At 42.1% G+C, this 17,914-nt stretch overlaps 1 protein-coding gene across 2 annotated transcripts in view; it reads left to right on the forward strand.

The window, feature by feature from the left end:
- Positions 1 to 17,914, forward strand: part of ADAMTS17 (ADAM metallopeptidase with thrombospondin type 1 motif 17) — a 174,230-nt gene that overhangs the window by 82,161 nt on the left and 74,155 nt on the right. For both annotated transcript variants that reach the window (XM_053364884.1, XM_053364885.1), the window contains exon 8: positions 1,773 to 1,878. In XM_053364884.1, coding sequence (XP_053220859.1) covers positions 1,773 to 1,878 — 106 coding nt within the window. The remainder of the gene's footprint in view (positions 1 to 1,772; positions 1,879 to 17,914) is intronic.

The following is a 17,914-nucleotide window of genomic DNA, read 5'->3' on the forward strand; positions in this document are numbered from 1 at the left end:
CTTTAAAGCCTTCTAATGAGCCTTTAGAGATATGAAGAAGTTCCTTATAAATGATAGACCTGGGATAGCTCAGTTGGTAGAACATGAGACTTACCGTAATAATTGTGGGTTCAAACCCTATGTTGGGGGTTGTACTTAGATGACCCTTGTGGTCCCTTCCAACTCTATGATTATATGAATTTATAACGGATACCAGTTCTCTGCCTAGATGACCCAGATTTAATAAATCCTTGAAATTTAGTGAGAGGTCTAGTCTCTTTTGACTCAAGGGCAGGATCAGCCTGTAATTATTGTCGCTTATACGTAAATAGCCAATTAAGCCCCCAATTTCCTACGACTAGCCTGACTTGCTATGTTCTGTAACTTTGATTATTTTGTTTTGTTTCGTTTGTAATTTTGATTTTACATAAAAATAAAAACAAAGTTAGACTACATCTGAACATTTGGCTTCCATTCCCAGCTATCATAGACCTACAGTATGTATCAACAGTTTTTATCCATCTTAGAATCATAGAATCATAGAGTTGGAAGATGCCACAAGGGCCATCGAGTCCAACCCCCTGCCAAGCAGGAAACACCATCAGAGCACTCCTGACATATGGTTGTCAAGCCTCTGCTTAAAGACCTCCAAAGAAGGAGACTCCACTACACTCCTTGGCAGCAAATTCCACTGTCAAACAGCTCTTACTGTCAGGAAGTTCTTCCTAATGTTTAGGTGGAATCTTCTTTCTTGTAGTTTGGATCCATTGCTCCGTGTCCGCTTCTCTGGAGCAGCAGAAAACAACCTTTCTCCCTCCTCTATGTGACATCCTTTTATATATTTGAACATGGCTATCATATCACCCCTTAACCTCCTCTTCTCCAGGCTAAACATGCCCAGCTCCCTTAGCCGTTCCTCATAAGGCATCGTTTCCAGGCCTTTGACCATTTTGGTTGCCCTCCTCTGGACACATTCCAGTTTGTCAGTGTCCTTCTTGAACTGTGGTGCCCAGAACTGGACACAGTACTCCAGGTGAGGTCTGACCAGAGCAGAATACAGTGGCACTATTACTTCCCTTGATCTAGATGCTATACTCCTATTGATGCAACCCAGAATTGCATTGGCTTTTTTAGCTGCCACGTCACACTGTTGGCTCATGCCAAGTTTGTGGTCAACCAAGACTCCTAGATCCTTTTCACATGTACTGCTCTCAAGCCAGGTGTCACCCATCTTGTATTTGTGAACTTGATTTTAAAAGAAAAAGCCACTTTACCTAGTAACATTACAGTGTCACGTGGCAATAAATATTAACAGCCATTGATACTTGCACCAAGAAAGTGCTTCCTTTTCATTTTCCTTGAACCTGCTTCCATTCAGATTCATTAAATCCCAAGTCCTAGCATCCTCACAGCAGGGGCGGATAGCCTGCGACCCTCCCGATGTTGAACTTCCATCAGCCTCATCCTCATTGCCAACAGTCAGGGATGATGGCAACTATAGTCCAGCAATATCTGGAGGGCTACAGTTTAGCCACCTGTCTTAAAGTAACTTCTCTCTGCTTACTGTTTTGATGATTGTTCACGATTTTATATACCTCTGTCACACCCCTCCTTGTTTGGCATTGAATTTCCATCCTGGTGCACCTCCTCCTTGGAGCAATCTGTGAGCAAATTGCTCAGTATTATTCCTTAATGACTCATAATTTTATTTCTTATGACAAGCTGCTTCAACGTGTTTGTGAGCATGAGCTGCTTTTGCTGGCACTGATGGAACCCTTCATTATCTTTTACAGGAATTGCCTATCTTGGAGGCATCTGCAGTGCGAAGAGGAAGTGTGTTCTTGCAGAAGACAATGGGCTGAACCTGGCATTTACCATTGCTCATGAATTGGGACACAAGTAAGAGGTCACCATTATATTTGCAGCTGTGTCTGAAGGTGTTGTGACTAGGGTTGTCCATACAGGTTATGGATTGCTGCTGTTGTTGCAGCAGCTAGTATTCCTAGTGAAATTTCATATTTGTTGTGACTGGATGGTAGTGAGTATTTCTTAAGCAAAGCGTAAGTGAACTTCCAAAGAAAACCAAATATTTCAGTGAAACTAGTAAAATTAGTCCAACATTTCCCAAGGCGGTCTCTGGATTTTAGCGATTTGATATTCGAGGTCATTTTGAAAGTTCCCACCTTTAGATGAATTGCCTTAAGGAATTCTAAGAAAAGGCAAAGGAGTTTCTGTAAGACCAGCAGAAGAACAGCAACATTTCTTAAGCATGCTTTTGTACATTGCTAATGTACACTCTGACAATCGATAGTAGAACATTTATTATAGATGAAGTTTATATTTACACAAAAGCAACTCACATTGGTTTTCCACTGATAAAAATGACTATGTACGTTGAGCTTAAGGATAAAGAATTTCAGTAGTTATACATCAGTGGAGTAGATGCTTTTAGGTAAAGGTAAAGGACCCCTGGACAGTTAAGTCCAGTCAAAGGCAACTATGGGGTTGCGGTGCACATCTCGCTTTCAGGCCAAGGGAGCTGGCGTTTGTCCACAGACAGCTTTCCAGGTCATGTGGCCAGCATGACTAAACCACTTCTGGTGCAACAGAACACTGTGATGGAAACCAGAGTGCACGGAAACGCCGTTCACCTTCCCGCTACAGTGGTACCTATTTATCTACTTGCACTGGCGTGCTTTTGAACTGTTAGGTTGGCAGAAGCTGGGACAGAGCAACGGGAGCTCACCCCGTTTTGCGGATTCGAACCGCCAACCTTCTGATCTGCAAGCCCAAGAGGCTCAGTGGTTTAGACCACAGCGCCACCAATCTTCCTCGGCTATGAGTGATTGCCAAAGAAGAAGAAGATGCTTTTAAGGAGGATATTTATTTTATAAAGTTTGCAAGGATTATTGCAACACAGAATGTCAAAGCAGATGCAATATTATTTATGAAATCATCAGTGCACATGCCCCATGAGACTGCAAACTATTTTTTGTTGTCTTCAGGGATGAACGCCAAGGAAACAGAAATAGTTGCCAATTGGGCAACTGCAGAAGCTGATAGCTCAGATTTCTCCTTGTATGTGAGCAGGCTTATTGATGGTGGAAAATGGTTTAGGAAAATGTTCATCAGATACGTTTGCCTTACTATGGCCTTTGACACCTGAAATGTGTGTTTTCAGGGGCCCCTCTATTCCTGTGATTGTAATCTCTTTAAACTGTTTTTAATTTTGTATCTGGGACCTGCTGGAAATGAGTAAATAATAATGGTGGTGGTGGTGGTGGTGATGATGATGATTATGATGATGCAGCAGACGGCATCAGATACGTATCCCATCCCTACAAGTGACTGGTGGTGAGCTAGAGGTGCCACCTTTTCTGGAGCATTGAGAGGGCCTGTGCATGATGCTGCACAACATTATGGGGGTGGGGCTCTGAACATTGAGTCCAGCACACTTTTGGTGAGCAAAGGAATGAAGAGCAACTACATGGAATCTACATGGAATCTAATTGCATGTATGTTTACCCAGAAGCAAAGGGATCAAAGGGGCTTATCCCTGAGAAAGCATGCACAGAATCACACCCTTGGTTAGGATTGCAGACTGAGGTGCTAAGCTATGGGTGCTGGTCAATGGCCAGGGATAATGGGAGTTATAGTTAAGCAACATCTGGAGGGCCAAAGGCTCCCCACATCTGTGCTAAACCAACAGCTTGAAGGAAGAGATGGATTTTGAGGTTGGGAATTCCTCTTCTGTCTGTTAGCAGAACAACTAGAATAAAGTTGATGAAGTCCAGAGAAAATAAACTTTCCTGATAACAAACTGAACAAGAATAGGGTATAAACTTATTTGCAGGCCTAATTGAGAGCAGGGAGACATATTCAACCACACAAACTGAGGTAAATCTCCTTCTCCCTCCTGTCACCTGCCAAATCTCAACCATCTTCTCCCTTCCAAATGACTAGAACCTCCAGACAATCAGAGTCCTCTGTCAGCCAGACCAGTAACAGAATTAACCCCTTAAGTCACACAGCGAATGATTCTTGCATTTGTCCTTCCAACATTGTCCCTTCAGCTACATTTCCCACGAACCTTCTTCAGAAGTCCCAGGACTGACTTTATGAACTTCTGCAAAAGGTCAGAAAAAGAATCAATGATTCTATTTTAAACTCATACACTTGCATACCACAAAAGCTAAAATGAAAAGGGAGGAAGGGAAAAACCCTCAAAAGAAATCATTGGACACAGATCTGCAAACATTTTTACTGTTTGCATGGTCCTGATGATGCATTACCTTTTAATAACCAATATTTGCTTTAAAGTGAATCTTTAAGAAGAAGAAAATCTTTGCTGAGTTTAGAAGCAACTTTTACCCAAATACATATTTTGAATACTTAAAGGAGTGGGTGACGTTTGTATGGGGTTCAACATCATGCCTTCATGTAAAAATGAACTCCACTCATAATAATCATAATGCTTTTGAGGCTTATTGTACCTGATAGTGTTCAGTAACTGTAAAAAGAAATACGTGGCTTCTCAATTCTTGATGGAGTACTTGGGGCAGGTACAGGAAATATTTCAACTCCTACCAGACTTGACAAGATGAAAACGAATGTCCTGTTCCCCTTCCGTTGACACTGAAAGGCGGCTGAGCCAAACTGGGAATGGTTTCAACAGAAGTGAATGATGGGAAGCCTTGTTTTTATTTGAACCATATGAACCAGGCTGTTATATCAATTCTCAACCTTAACGACACACTAATCTTTGAGTTGGAGGGTGAGAACACCATTGTTCTGTGTCAAAAAGATTTTGCAGAAACTAGCTCAGTAGTTTTCCAGCTTCTGAAGAATCCGCATTTATCATCACCATCATCAATATTATTATTTATTAGATTTCTTAGACATGGTTTACAAAACAGTCTCAATGTGGCGTACAGGCAGTTTAAAACATACAGAATATAAATAAAAATATAGCAAGGACACACAACCATTAAGTTTACTATACTAAAACCACACCATTCCACAAAAACCTGAAACACCACTCTCATAACTTCCAGTTAGACAGATGCTGGTAAAAAATTAATAATCAATCCATTAATCTCGGGATCTGGGTAGGTACTTGTCAGCCAAGTGTTGGGGTTGTGCATGGCTTTATAGGTTAAAACCAGCACTTTGAACTGGGCCTGGAAATGAATAATTAGCCAGCGCACTTGGTCCAGAATTGGTCATACGTGGCCAGACTGGCTGGGGCCCATTATCAGTCTGGCCACTACATTCTGCACTGCATTCTGCAGTTTGCAAACCATCTTGCAAGGCAGTCCCATATGTTATTGTAGTAACTTTACCTGGAGGCAGGTATTTTGGCACCTGAGGCAAACCACAAAATGGTGTGCCCCCTCCTCACCAAAAAAGGAGGGGCGAGTGAAGATCTGCATCAGCACACCCATTTGAAATCTGTCTCGGAGCCACTTCCCTTGTTACCTTAATGGCCTGTGCTTAGAGGGCCATTACCTCACCATGAAGCTAACCTGGCTATTCCAGAAAATGAAACTGTGCTGGATCCAGGAATTAGAAGGGGACTCAGGCACATAGACCCACCCACATCCTACAACTCATAACAGTATGCTTATATCTGTAGTATGGTTATGTTCTTGTTTGTACCTGGTGCCTTCATTACATATCTTTAGGTGTCAGGCAAAAAATGTTCCTCTACAATTGGCTTTGGCCAATTAAACAATCTATGGCCTCTTAAACTGTGAGGTGGGTTTATTGTTTTTGTTGGTTACTATGTTATGTGTTTTTCTGTTTCTATATTGTAAAATGCCCTGCGATCCTTGGATGAAGGGCAGTATAGAAATATAATAAATAAATAAGATAAATAAGATAAAAATAAGATAATATATATATATATACCCAGAAATTCCAATGGAGAAACATAATTCAGCACATGTATTATGTCTGATGAAAAGTTAGGTATCCTCCCCCCAAAGTTCTTTGCCAAAAATACCTAATCTTCCATATTTGTAGCTTTCAGCAAAATCTCTTGGTAGAGCTTCCTGGTGTGGGTTAAAAGGGTAAGATGTATTGCTGCTTGACAGGAGGAAAAACAAATGATGTCTGTTCAGATCAAAGTTTCAGTTTTGGCACTCACAAACAACCTCGGCTGTTACACTGTGGAAAGAGTGAATGAGCTTACTAATTGATGTGTCGGATTCTGAAATCCTCCACTCGTGTTGCTTGGATTTACTGCAAAAACATTGCTACAGACAGCTGCTTTATAAAAAGTTTCAGGCAGGGTTTATTCTAATGAATGAATCCATTAGAGAGTGGATTAGTATATACATGAAACATCTCCTTGTGTATTGAAACTATAGATTCTCACATTGCTCTCTTTCTTTCTTTCTTTCTTTCAACCCTGTTCTTTAAAAAAAAAAAACCCGCCTCCTATGGAAGCTGGATTTTTGGAAGGCCATTTATTTATTTATTTATTTATTTATTTATTTATTTATTTATTTATTTCATACAATTTATACACTGCTTGATTGTAAAAAACCTTAAAGCGGTTTACAGAAAGATAGAACAATAAAATCGAGGGGGAAAATAACAACCATACAAAAGTTAAAATACTAAATTAGATTAAAATTACCTCAGCTTTTAAGCATCTGGGTAGCAGGCTCCAAAAAGAGTACAGGGAAGGCGTCTGCTTGATTTCAATAGGCAGGGAGTTCCCAAGTGCAGCTGCTACTACACTAAATGATTAAGTTCTTACAAATGCAGAACGGGTATTATATGGCACCTGTACCACTGCCAGTTCCGGCAATTAAAGCAGGCGAGTGTGCACAGGTGGTATTTAGTAACATATGAAAACACTCATAACCAGCTAGTTTGTGAAAATCCAGCATCCACATTACTAGTTGTTAAGATAAAGAGGAAGTCCATTGACAATGGTTTTCAGAATGGAGGCAGGCACAGAAACATGTGAGAAAGAACCACATTATTTTGGTCCAATATACTTTATAGTCCACCATTCTTTCAACACTCTTCCTCTTGATGCTCCTGAAAAGCAGAGTTTGGAGAAGATACAATCCTTTGCTGTCTTATCCCCACAAACTGGTATATTGCTTCTGTTCATGGAGCCTGCATTTAGTGGTGCTATGGTTAATTGATTTGGAAATCCAGATTTTTTAGTTAGGCAGCACCAGATAATGGTGTTATTTAGATGCATTTGAAAACGGATTTAAACTATTTTCCTTTGTCTAGACAGAATAATGGACAAAGGGCCCCTCCAGACTGTTGTTTTATTGTGGGTGTATTCTGCAAGATGTTATTGACACAGTAATAGCGATTAATGGTGGATTTATTCTGCTTTATTGGTTGCTCTTTGATGCTTCCCCTGTGCTAACATGTTTTTGCTGTCCGGAGAGGGCTATAGCGCAACACAAGCAGAACAAAAATAGACCAGAACATTTGTGGTATAGAAAGTTATGGGAATTTGGCAGGAGGTAGCAGCATATGCACTGTGTGGAAATGAAACAGTGTGACTGCCTAAAAACTTTTGCAGGTGCAAATGGTATTGAAAGCGGGACTGTGTATGACCACTCCAATAGCATAATGAGCACAGATCATTGTGAATTTGCAATAAAAAGGAATGAGCCCATAAACTTTACAGAATGTTTTATTGGCCAAGAAAGAGAAGGAAAAAACTACATGGTTCCATGCAACTTCTGATGGGTACCCTTCCTGCCCTGAGGCTTGCACACAAATATCTTCATGTAGAGCAGAGGAATGCCATGGTCTAAAGCAGTCTTCTGCAAACCCAAGTCTCCTGTGCAAGTCCCATCATCCCTAAACATTGACCATGTTTGCTGGGGATAATGAAAGTTGTAGTCCAACAATATCTAGGGACCTAAGGTTGTGGAAAGGACATTCTAAAGTTTGAAACTAACCTATTTAAGCACCCCAGACTGTGGGTGCACCCTCCCACACACATTTATCAGGAACCATCTCTAAACTCCTATCCCAATTTTGCTTGTAAGGAAATGTATCTAAATTACTGCAATCACTGCACTCAGATAGGGATGTAAGGAAGTAGTGATTTCTATCCTGCCCTGTGTTTGTTGCAACCAGCACTCTTTCCCACCCACTACAGTCCAGCTTCCACTAAACCCTACATTATTCATCTTGCTATCTGCTATGGCCAAAATAAACATAATTATTTACATAATGTTTGTGAACTAAAAAAAAAATTGATAGCAAATGCTGCTTGTTTTTGCTTGCACGATTTCCATTTCTGACCTCAGACAAACATGTGAATTGTGGCAATTTCCATTCCTGTTTCTGTTTCCAACTGAATTTTCTGACATTCCTACATGGACCGTCCTCATCAGGCATAGAATCAGGGAACAGAGACACGCAACATCTGTCCCTGCAGTTGCCAGCAACGTGAAGCCTTTGGATTGTCTAGGCCTAGTATTAAATGCCACAGGACAAGCATTCTGCCAATGCCTGCTCAAAAGAGCAAAGCCTCCTGCCTGTTAATCTCCACACTCCAGCACAAGCCTTCACCCTCCAGCAACAGACTGCAGGGACCTTGGGTTTAGGCAACACACATTCCAAGCCTTATTCTTAGTTCAACTGCCTTTGGAGCATATTGAATCGGACAATCTCATTTGCCATCTCTCTCCCCTCCCCACTTTCATCACTGTGTAATTATTTCTTACTCCCAGGAGATGGGACCGCTGGGACCCCTTTCATTAGCTTGCCATTTCTGATGCATCTTGTTGAACTGAAGGTTCAGACGAGAGCTTAGGGAGCTTGTGTCTGGAAGACTTTGTTCACGCAGAAGTCTGTAGGAGCAGAGAAAGATGTCAGAACACAAACACAAGCCCTGAGAGCGACTTGTCTCCAGCAGTTACGAGGCCTGTACCAAATTACATCCCGCTGCACACAACCTGTGTGTGCAAGCTGGAGATGATAGAACGTGGGCACACAAGTGAGTTTTCTCAATTCCCCAAGCAGGAAGTCGAAAAAAGCAATTATCCAGATGTGTGAAGTGCAGAGATTTGCCTGTAATACATATTAAAAAATTGAAATATTTCACAAGGGACCCTTGGAACAGCCCAGAATAAATGGGAGGGAGATTCCGGTATCTTGGCCACCACAAACAACAAACTGGCTGGTGGCCATTTCTTTTCTTTAGGTTTCCTGGTTGCTGGCTTCACTCAGCGTTGCACAGGCTACGTTGCAGACGTTAAGCCAAATAATGAAGCAGGCCAGAGAGAGGATTTTTGGAATGTCATGACGACAACTTAGGGATGTTTGTTTTAAAACAAACAAAAAATCCCTCATGTTTCCCCTAGAGGTATGTTATGGATTTTAGTTTGCACTTACAGATGGCTGTCATTGCATGAAAAACAAAAACTAGAATCTCCTTCTGAGATACATGATTCTGCATTGATAATATGATATGCAGTAACTCCCCTTTTAACTATGATTTCCAAAGACACATACTGCAGAAATTCTGCTGGCAGAATATGTTAAGGTTCCTAAGAACAGGCATTTGAAGTGGCAATAACAAACTAACAGAGCAATCCAAACTTATAGGAAGCCAACATAACTTACGCCAGGGCAAATCATGCCGGTACAATTTACCTCTATTACAGATTCTGTCTAGGAACAGAGCCAGGTAGATTATGCCAGTGCTATTTACTGTTACTCCAAACTTCATTTGATAGCAAGGCTACTGTCAGAGCCTGGCAGAAGGAAAACAAGCCTTTAAAGTAGTTTGACTTACACTACCCCTTATGCCGGTATAGCTTCCTCTGGGTTGTTAGGCCACGTGACTGAGTTGAACAGAGTTTGGAACAGAGGTGAGTCTCCCCCTGACTTGCCCTGCCCTGCTGCCGCCCTTCCTCCAGTACACTCCTTTTTTGGGAGTTGCCATTTCTTGACATCTGTATATTCCCTTAAAACGATAGGTTAGTTTGAGGTCTTTCCACTGCACTTCACTTCTTTCCACTGCACTATACCCAGCCAGATGAGCGGGGTATAAATATATTATTATTATTATTATTATTATTATTATTATTATTATTATTACCCATGCCTGGGAAACCTCTTGAGTACCCTGTCTCTGCCCATGTGCTACTTTGATTTTCTGCTATTTCCACTGCGCATCTAGGGTAGCATATTTGTTGTCCTTTTAATTATTCATTATTTTACCCATAGAACAATGGAAACACATTTTCAGAGTTCATTTGTACTCTGTGCTCAGCTTGACAACACTAAAAAAGACAACATTTGGTTCTTTTTTTACACTGTGGCTTCATATTTCAGGGTGACATTTGCAAACTCCACAGATATCATCACTCTGACAATGGCATCCGGGTTGCGTTTAATGTAAAGTTGCCACTTGGGTGCTTCTTATCACCATCTGTTGATTTATTTTCTAATTATTTATTTAGAATGCATTTCATGACATCATACTTTGCTAATCATTCTGATTGCACAAGCATTTCAGCTTGCCAGATGAAATTAACCCGCCCCCCTTCTGTGTTGTTCAGGGGGGTGGTTCGCCAAGTGCTGCCCCCAAACCAATTGTGTGGGTGCAGGAGAGGAGAGAGGAGAAAATCCAGTTGCACAAGTGGGATTCCTTGCACAGGGTCTCCGCTGACAAGGCTGGTTAGGTGAATCCCATCAATTGGAACAAAGGAAATTGCCTTATACTGAGTCAGTCCTCTTTCTCAGCTGGCCACCCTAGTTAAGACCCAGGATGCATTCTGACTTTGGGAATACAGTCATACCTTGTATCACAGTACTATCTACAATGACTATCTGCAGTTTTCCAGGGTTTCAGACAGAGTTCCCTCTTAGCCCTTCCTGGAGATGCCGGGGATTGAACCTGGGACCTTCTGCATGCAAAGCAGATGCTCTTCCACTGAGCCATGGCCCTCCCTCTCATTTGTTTTCATTTCCCCCATTGAATATAGCCCAGTCTTTCTCTTTTGTTGGCTTCAGGCCATTGAGGTTTAGATCTTTGTGGCAAATGGGGGAGGCCAATGCTAAAATTGCCTGGATCATGAATCTTGTGTGAAATCACAGGCTGCACTAACTCCACACTTCACCACCCACTTTTCAGTCTCATGCAGTAAATCCCAGCTACCCATATTTCCCTTTATCCACCTCTGTGTCTTTTGTGTGTGCCTGCCTAATCATAGAACAACTTGGGGAAACTGCAAGGCAATGTAATGAGCAAATAATCCCTTTCTTTCATGCATGCTCTTCAGCTGCTGGCCTTAGAACCAGGAAAACCTGCTAAACCGCTGGGACTACAGAAGCCACGGTGCTTCAATTAAACATCCACACGTATATATGTAAGATTTGCTTTCCTTGAGAAACAAGGCATGCATCTTTACCCATTGCACATGCTAACTTGACTTGCATCTGCAGTATGCACACTCTGCAAACAGTTGCACGGAGAGCATTCCTGCTCTACTTGGGTTTGCGTCATTGGGCAAAGGAGATTACTGCCAACAAAGGCCATGATGGATTGAACCAGAACCATCTTGGCACAAAACATCTGTAAGCTTTGCCAGCTCATTATAGCCTAGCTATTCTGTGTGTCTTTGGCTTACTCAGCAGAATGAGCCCAAGTGGGGGTAGACAGCTGAGCTGCAGTGCTGTTGATTAAACTAAGATTATTTTGGCTAGGTTTCTCGAAATGTCTCAGCACTCCTCGCATTTTCCACACAGTTCCAGTATGTTGAAGTAAAACTCTGCAAGATGCTTATAAACAATGCTATTTTTCTGGCACTGGGACATTTCGCTGGGAATGTTGGACACATATTTCAGGAAAAGCTTAGAGGAAGGGGGTAGAATTGGGGAAACTTGTTCCCCATGGAATACAGAAGTCACCAGATTCACTTCCCACCTGCAACTGGATAAGATGCTAGAGGGCAACAGTTGCTGCAAATCGTGGTGAAAAGAAAAGAAGGTAGATTGCTTGACTATTAGGATGTAATGCAGACATCTACACATCCGCCAACCATTATTCATTAGCTATCTTCTGATCACTAATAGTAGCCCCCATTTGCCATAGAAGCCAGTAGAGAAGGGTGTGTCCAAACAACAAATCTGAAAGGGGATATGTGTTCCTGGCACTGATACTATCCCAGAATTAACAAGCAGCTACATTTGTTCTGGGGGTGCCTGGAGCACATCTGACCTTCAGATCCACTATTTGGGCACACCCTTCATTATTGCCTTCTATGGCAAATTGTTATTTGTGTTGGCAGGCAGAGGAGAGGATATGGACAGAACTGTGCAGGTAACTCTGTGGACGCTTTGGACTTGTGTTTGCTTTTTTCCAAAGTGACCCCACTTGCCACATGGCAAATTGCTTTTGGAATTAAAGGCCCTTTTAGAAGCAGTTGGTGATACCGCGTTGGCCTGATGTTTGAGGGGAGATAGTTCAAAAATCCAGCTAGGTGTAGCGAAACCCTTGGGTACACCTAAAGTAGCTTTTAGTTTATTCTCCTGCTTATGCTTTTTTACCCTTCATTGTTTTTGGTTTGGTTTGGTTTTTTGCTTGCCAAAGCAGTTTTGTGCAGAAGATCTCGACTATATGAACAGAAGTGCATGCAGGACTTACTGAAAAACATACCTATGATATATTGGGAGTAAAGCAACAATGTTTGCAATAAGTTACCTGAAAGAGGGGGGACTGGCAATGGACAGAGAGGCAATCTATTCTTCTCTTGGCAATTCCTTCTTGAGTACATGTAAATTGTCTTTCCTTGGGCTTTTACTTCCTTCCTGCTTCTCCCCTGAGTCAGTTAGTGTTAGACTTCTTTTTGTTATAACCTCATGTCTCCATGATGGCCATATTTGAGCTTGCACCCACAATGGCTTTGTTTGCCAGAAGTAATAAATCTTAAGTTTCTTTATTCTTTCAACCAGCAGTCTTACCAGACAATATATTTCTGCGCTCTGATACCAAACTCCAACATGATGGTATCACGTAGAACATGGGTAGGCAAACTAAGGCCCAGGGGCCAGATCCGGCCCAATTGCCTTCTAAATCCGGCCCGCGGACGGTCCAGGAATCAATGTGTTTTTACAGTCCTTTTATTTAAAATGTACCTCTGGGTTATTTGTGGGGCCTGCCTGGTGTTTTTACATGAGTAGAATGTGTGCTTTTATTTAAAATGCATCTCTGGGCTATTTGTGGGGCATAGGAATTCGTTCATTATTTCCCCCCAAAATATAGTCTGGCCCCCCACAAGGTCTGAGTGACAGTGGACCGGCCCCCTGCTGAAAAAGTTTGCTGACCCCTGACTTAGAAGATATGCAAGATCCCATCCATTTACAACTTAATACCCTCAAAATGTGTCTGTTGTTCAAGATATGTCAGCTTCCCTCGTCTTACACTGTAATTCAACTTAATATCAATACGTTCCAACAAATGTTTTCCGAAACAAAGGTATCTCTTTTCAAGTGGCTTATTCATTCTCTTATGTTATTATACAATAACTTGATTTCATTAGCTCTGAGTTTTATAGGCAAACAGGCAACCCACCGCTGCTTGCCAATTTCAATTTTGGATTCATCTTATACAGTATGTCTTGTTTTGGAGTTGCTTTGATACCAAGCCATCACCTACAATTTCTTCTGTCACCTTCTCCCTGTGGAGAAGGCAGAGAAGACTGCACAATGCACTTCTAAAATAGTTTATGGAGCAGCCAAGCCAAATGGCTCTAGGATTTTGAATTATCTTTCCCAGCTGCTCTGATACGAGTAATAATGGAAAGCTGGGAACTATGAGGGGCTGTCAACTGGAATGCAGCCTTTCTCACTTCAAAAGGAAGTAGAAATACCATTGATGGGCAGGCAAAAGCAGTTGGGACATGGACACAGCTGAAATTTCATACCCTTTTGGTGTTAGACTTCTTGAGCTGGAGGATTTTGTTGCTAGCAAATGGACTTGCGCATAACGTTTGTTGGATTACAACAGAGCTTGGAAGCTGGCACCTGCTGAGGAAGCACTCTCCTGATGAATAAAATATCCATTTTGCATGCTTGTAGGCAATGGAGAGAGATTAATTCATTAGAGTGGGGTTGAGTTTCTTTACTCTTAGTATGTGTCAAAACACCTGTCTGTAGGCATCATATTATGTTGGCAGCAGAGGCGATCCAATACATTTTTCTTCCTGAGGTGAAGGGCAAGATGGCTGCCACCCTACCATTCCACACACAGAAGCCTATTGAACTGGCCGCTATGTCTCACTTCAACACAGCAAATAGAATTTTTCGTAAAATTATGTTGTTGTTACTCTGTTCCATTTCAGTGCAGAGGAAACAAAATACAAATGGGGGGACGTAATCACTTATGTAACATTTACAGACTGAAAGCATTGTATTCACTGGATTGATTTCCATTCTGGACATGGGGCAAATAAGGAAAGATCAGCAACTTCTGTTTTTGACATCCCTAGTTGGAAGCTCTGCTTTCCTGACCAGGCAAGGAAAGAAAACCAGTCCGGTAGTAATGAAAATTAGGCCTAGGCAATCCAGAGGCCTTATACAGTGGTACCTCAGGTTACAGACGCTTCAGGTTACAGACGCTTCAGGTTACAGACTCCGCTAACCCAGAAATAGTACCTCGAGTTAAGAACTTTGCTTCAGGATGAGAATAGAAATTGTGCTCTGGCGGCGCGGCAGCAGCAGGAGGCCCCATTAGCTAAAGTGGTGCTTCAGGTTAAGAACAGTTTCAGGTTAAGAACGGACCTCCGGAACGAATTAAGTACTTAACCCGAGGTACCACTGTATGTCTGTAAGTCACAGGGGACACTGCTGCATGTCCCATTTTCCTTTTATGCCTGAGGATGCTAAGCAGGCACAGTCCTGGAAAGGAGCCCCTCAGCCTCCTCCTGTGAGGTTCCAAGGGTTGTATCCAGTGCTAGTTCTATTCAGAACTGACTCATTAAAATTAATGGACCTACATTAGTTATGTCCATTAATTTAAGCGCGTCTGCTCTGAGTAGAATTAGCACCAGAGACAACCCCCAATTCAAACTCCAGCTTCTGTGGTGTAGTGGTTCGCGTCTCCGCTCCTCCACATGCAGCTGCTGGGTGACCTTGGGCCAGTCACACTTCTGTGAAGTCTCTCAGCCCCACTCACCTCACAGAGTGTTTGTTGTGGGGGAGGAAGGGAAAGGAGAATGTTAGCCGCTTTGAGACTCCTTCGTGTAGTGATAAAGCGGGATATCAAAGCCAAACTCCTCCTCTTCTTCTTCTTCTTCTTCTTCTTCTTCTTCTTCTTCTTCTTCTTCTAAACCAGGGCCCTTCCTTCATTGCTTCTTTTCTCACGCATGGGTGCCTGAAGATTTGCCGGGCTAGGCATTTCAGAGCCGAAACACTTTTAACATATTGAATCAGTTTAGCAACTGGCCTTCTTCCAGTGTTGCAGCTTCAGTATGAAACACCAATAAAAATTCCTAACATTCAAGTCCACTGAGGACTGAAGAGTGAGTAAAAAAAACACACAAAAAACTGGGGGGGGGTCTCTGCATTGGAAAGGCAACTTCCAACTTGCATCATACTTGGCTCTTGCACCAACAGCAGGATGCGTCGTAGGTGGAGCTGCAGCTCTTTTGTCCTTCAGGAAGCTTCAGCAATGCTTCACGTTTTTCTTGGCACGTTGGCCCAAAAAGTAGATGTTTCAACACAGCTCACCATAAAACTTTTATTGGGGTGGGAAAATGGCCTTGTGGCATTGGATGGAAATCTGCAATGACCCTAAGGGGGAAAATACAGCTTTAATGGGACAAAGAAGAAGGGCTTATGTAACTATTTGTGAGTTTTCATTGGGAAGAATGTTCTTCTGCATCGTAATCACTGGGAAGGCTCCCATCAATTTTTAACAGGAGTTCTGGTCAAAGCCTCAGGGCAGTAGCTAGACTTGTGTGTGCGCTGCGCTAACCAGTTCCAAATTCTGCACAAAGAAAGGCTAAGTTATTTGACTGGGTTAACTGACATAAGTTAAGCAAATACTGTGCATGTTGTTTATTTGCATAGTGTATCCATGTAGTTGCTTGGGGGGGTGTATTACTCCATAGGGAGGATAAGGCAGGTAGAGCACTGAAGCCCAGCTTCTGGACCACAAGAGTCCTATTCAGACATTATCGTTTGCATATACAGCAACAAGAGCAGGGTTCAGATCCATTCCGACTAGCCCAACCCAGTGGCACTCGTGCATACAGGATGAATGTCTGCAAGGGGGGATTTTTGCGTACAGCAGTACATGCAAAGGCTTCCACACAACATGGAACTGCAACTGTGCAGAGTTGCAGGCTGCATGGAAGCCTTCACACATACAGATTTGTGTGCAAAGGCCCTCTCCCTGGAGGCATACATACAAACATAGATCACTTTATTTTTATGCACCTTTCCATAGTTAAAACCATGCTCAAGGTGGCTTACAACATGAAATTGTGTTTACATAATTACAAACATAACAAACGTAGTCATAAACAATAAATAAAACATCAAAATGTACACAGCCAAATTAAACAATTTCCACATATATCATACTATGGCCTTTTAAATGTGTTTGGGGGGGGGGGTTGTAGGTTTGTTTTAGTTTTATTGTGTATTTTACATTTTCATTTTGTTATGTTATGAACCGCCCTGTAACCTTTGGATGAGAGTGGTATACAAATCAATCATCATCATCACCATCTAAAAGAAAGATACAAAATATCAGTAACAACAACAACCCCCCTCTCCCGCTGGAATCAATCAGAGCCGCACCCTCCCAGGCCAGGTAGGAAAAGGCCTGTAAGGTAGTGAGCAAGTCTTCCTGGACTCACATCCAAGATGGTCTTTGGCCATTCTCACAGGTGCTGGGGGCAGGGTAGTTGGCACATGTGATAATGGGCATGGATACTCAGCAGGGTCTCTTCCTTGCTCCCATGTTGCACTCCACAGAAGGTATAAGTCCTGGATAAGCTTACAAGTCCAGCTTGGTCCCCGTTTTGTACGTTCACCAGAGTATGGCATGTACATTTTCCAGCTTTGTTGCACTGCTGTAAGAGCTAGAAAAACGGTCCTGTCCCCCGGAAAAACCATGCATGAATTAGTTAAAACTATATACAGTGGTACCTCAGGTTACAGATGCTTCAGGTTACAGACTCCGCTAACCCAGAAATAGTACCTCGGGTTAAGAACTTTGCTTCAGGATGAGAATAGAAATTGTGCTCTGGCTGCGCGGCAGCAGCAGGAGGCCCCATTAGCTAAAGTGGTGCTTCAGGTTAAGAACAGTTTCAGGTTAAGAACGGACCTCCAGAATGAATTAAGTACTTAAGCCGAGGTACCACTATAATGAAGTTGTGCCTGTGTTTGATCTGTGAGGTAGCTTCTTTGCACAGACAAGTTGTGCTTTATGCATGCATGAGCCAGCCTGTATGTGATATAGGACACACTTTCTTTTGATTTCAAGGGTGAATGGGTTGAATGTAAAAAAATTACTTTAACTAAGAATGTTAATCTGATTTGATCCAATAGTCTCAACCTTGACATCTGCCCATTGTTTCTAGCCTTTCTAGCAGCTGCATATGGCTGACTTCCTACCATTTTCGCTACTCTTGCTTAGATTAACTATGAAGAGGCTTGTACAAGAAGAAGAATGTGTGACAAGAGAAAGCAGGGACTCATTACAATATTCCTGTTTAACAGACCCTTAAAAATAAAAATCCCCTCTATTCTGTTTTAGGAAATTCCCTATGGGAATATCTAAGACTAGTTTTTCCAAAGGGGGAGAAGGATGAGTGTATTTCATACCAAAAACTTCAGACCTGTGATCTCTGGAAAGATTTTCAAATGTGCTATTTCTGGAATTATTTCAATGAGGAGTGAATGGGAAATTTGCTCTGTTATTTAT

This window comes from Podarcis raffonei, chromosome 14, assembly GCF_027172205.1.
Source record: "Podarcis raffonei isolate rPodRaf1 chromosome 14, rPodRaf1.pri, whole genome shotgun sequence".
Lineage (NCBI taxonomy): Eukaryota > Metazoa > Chordata > Lepidosauria > Squamata > Lacertidae > Podarcis > Podarcis raffonei.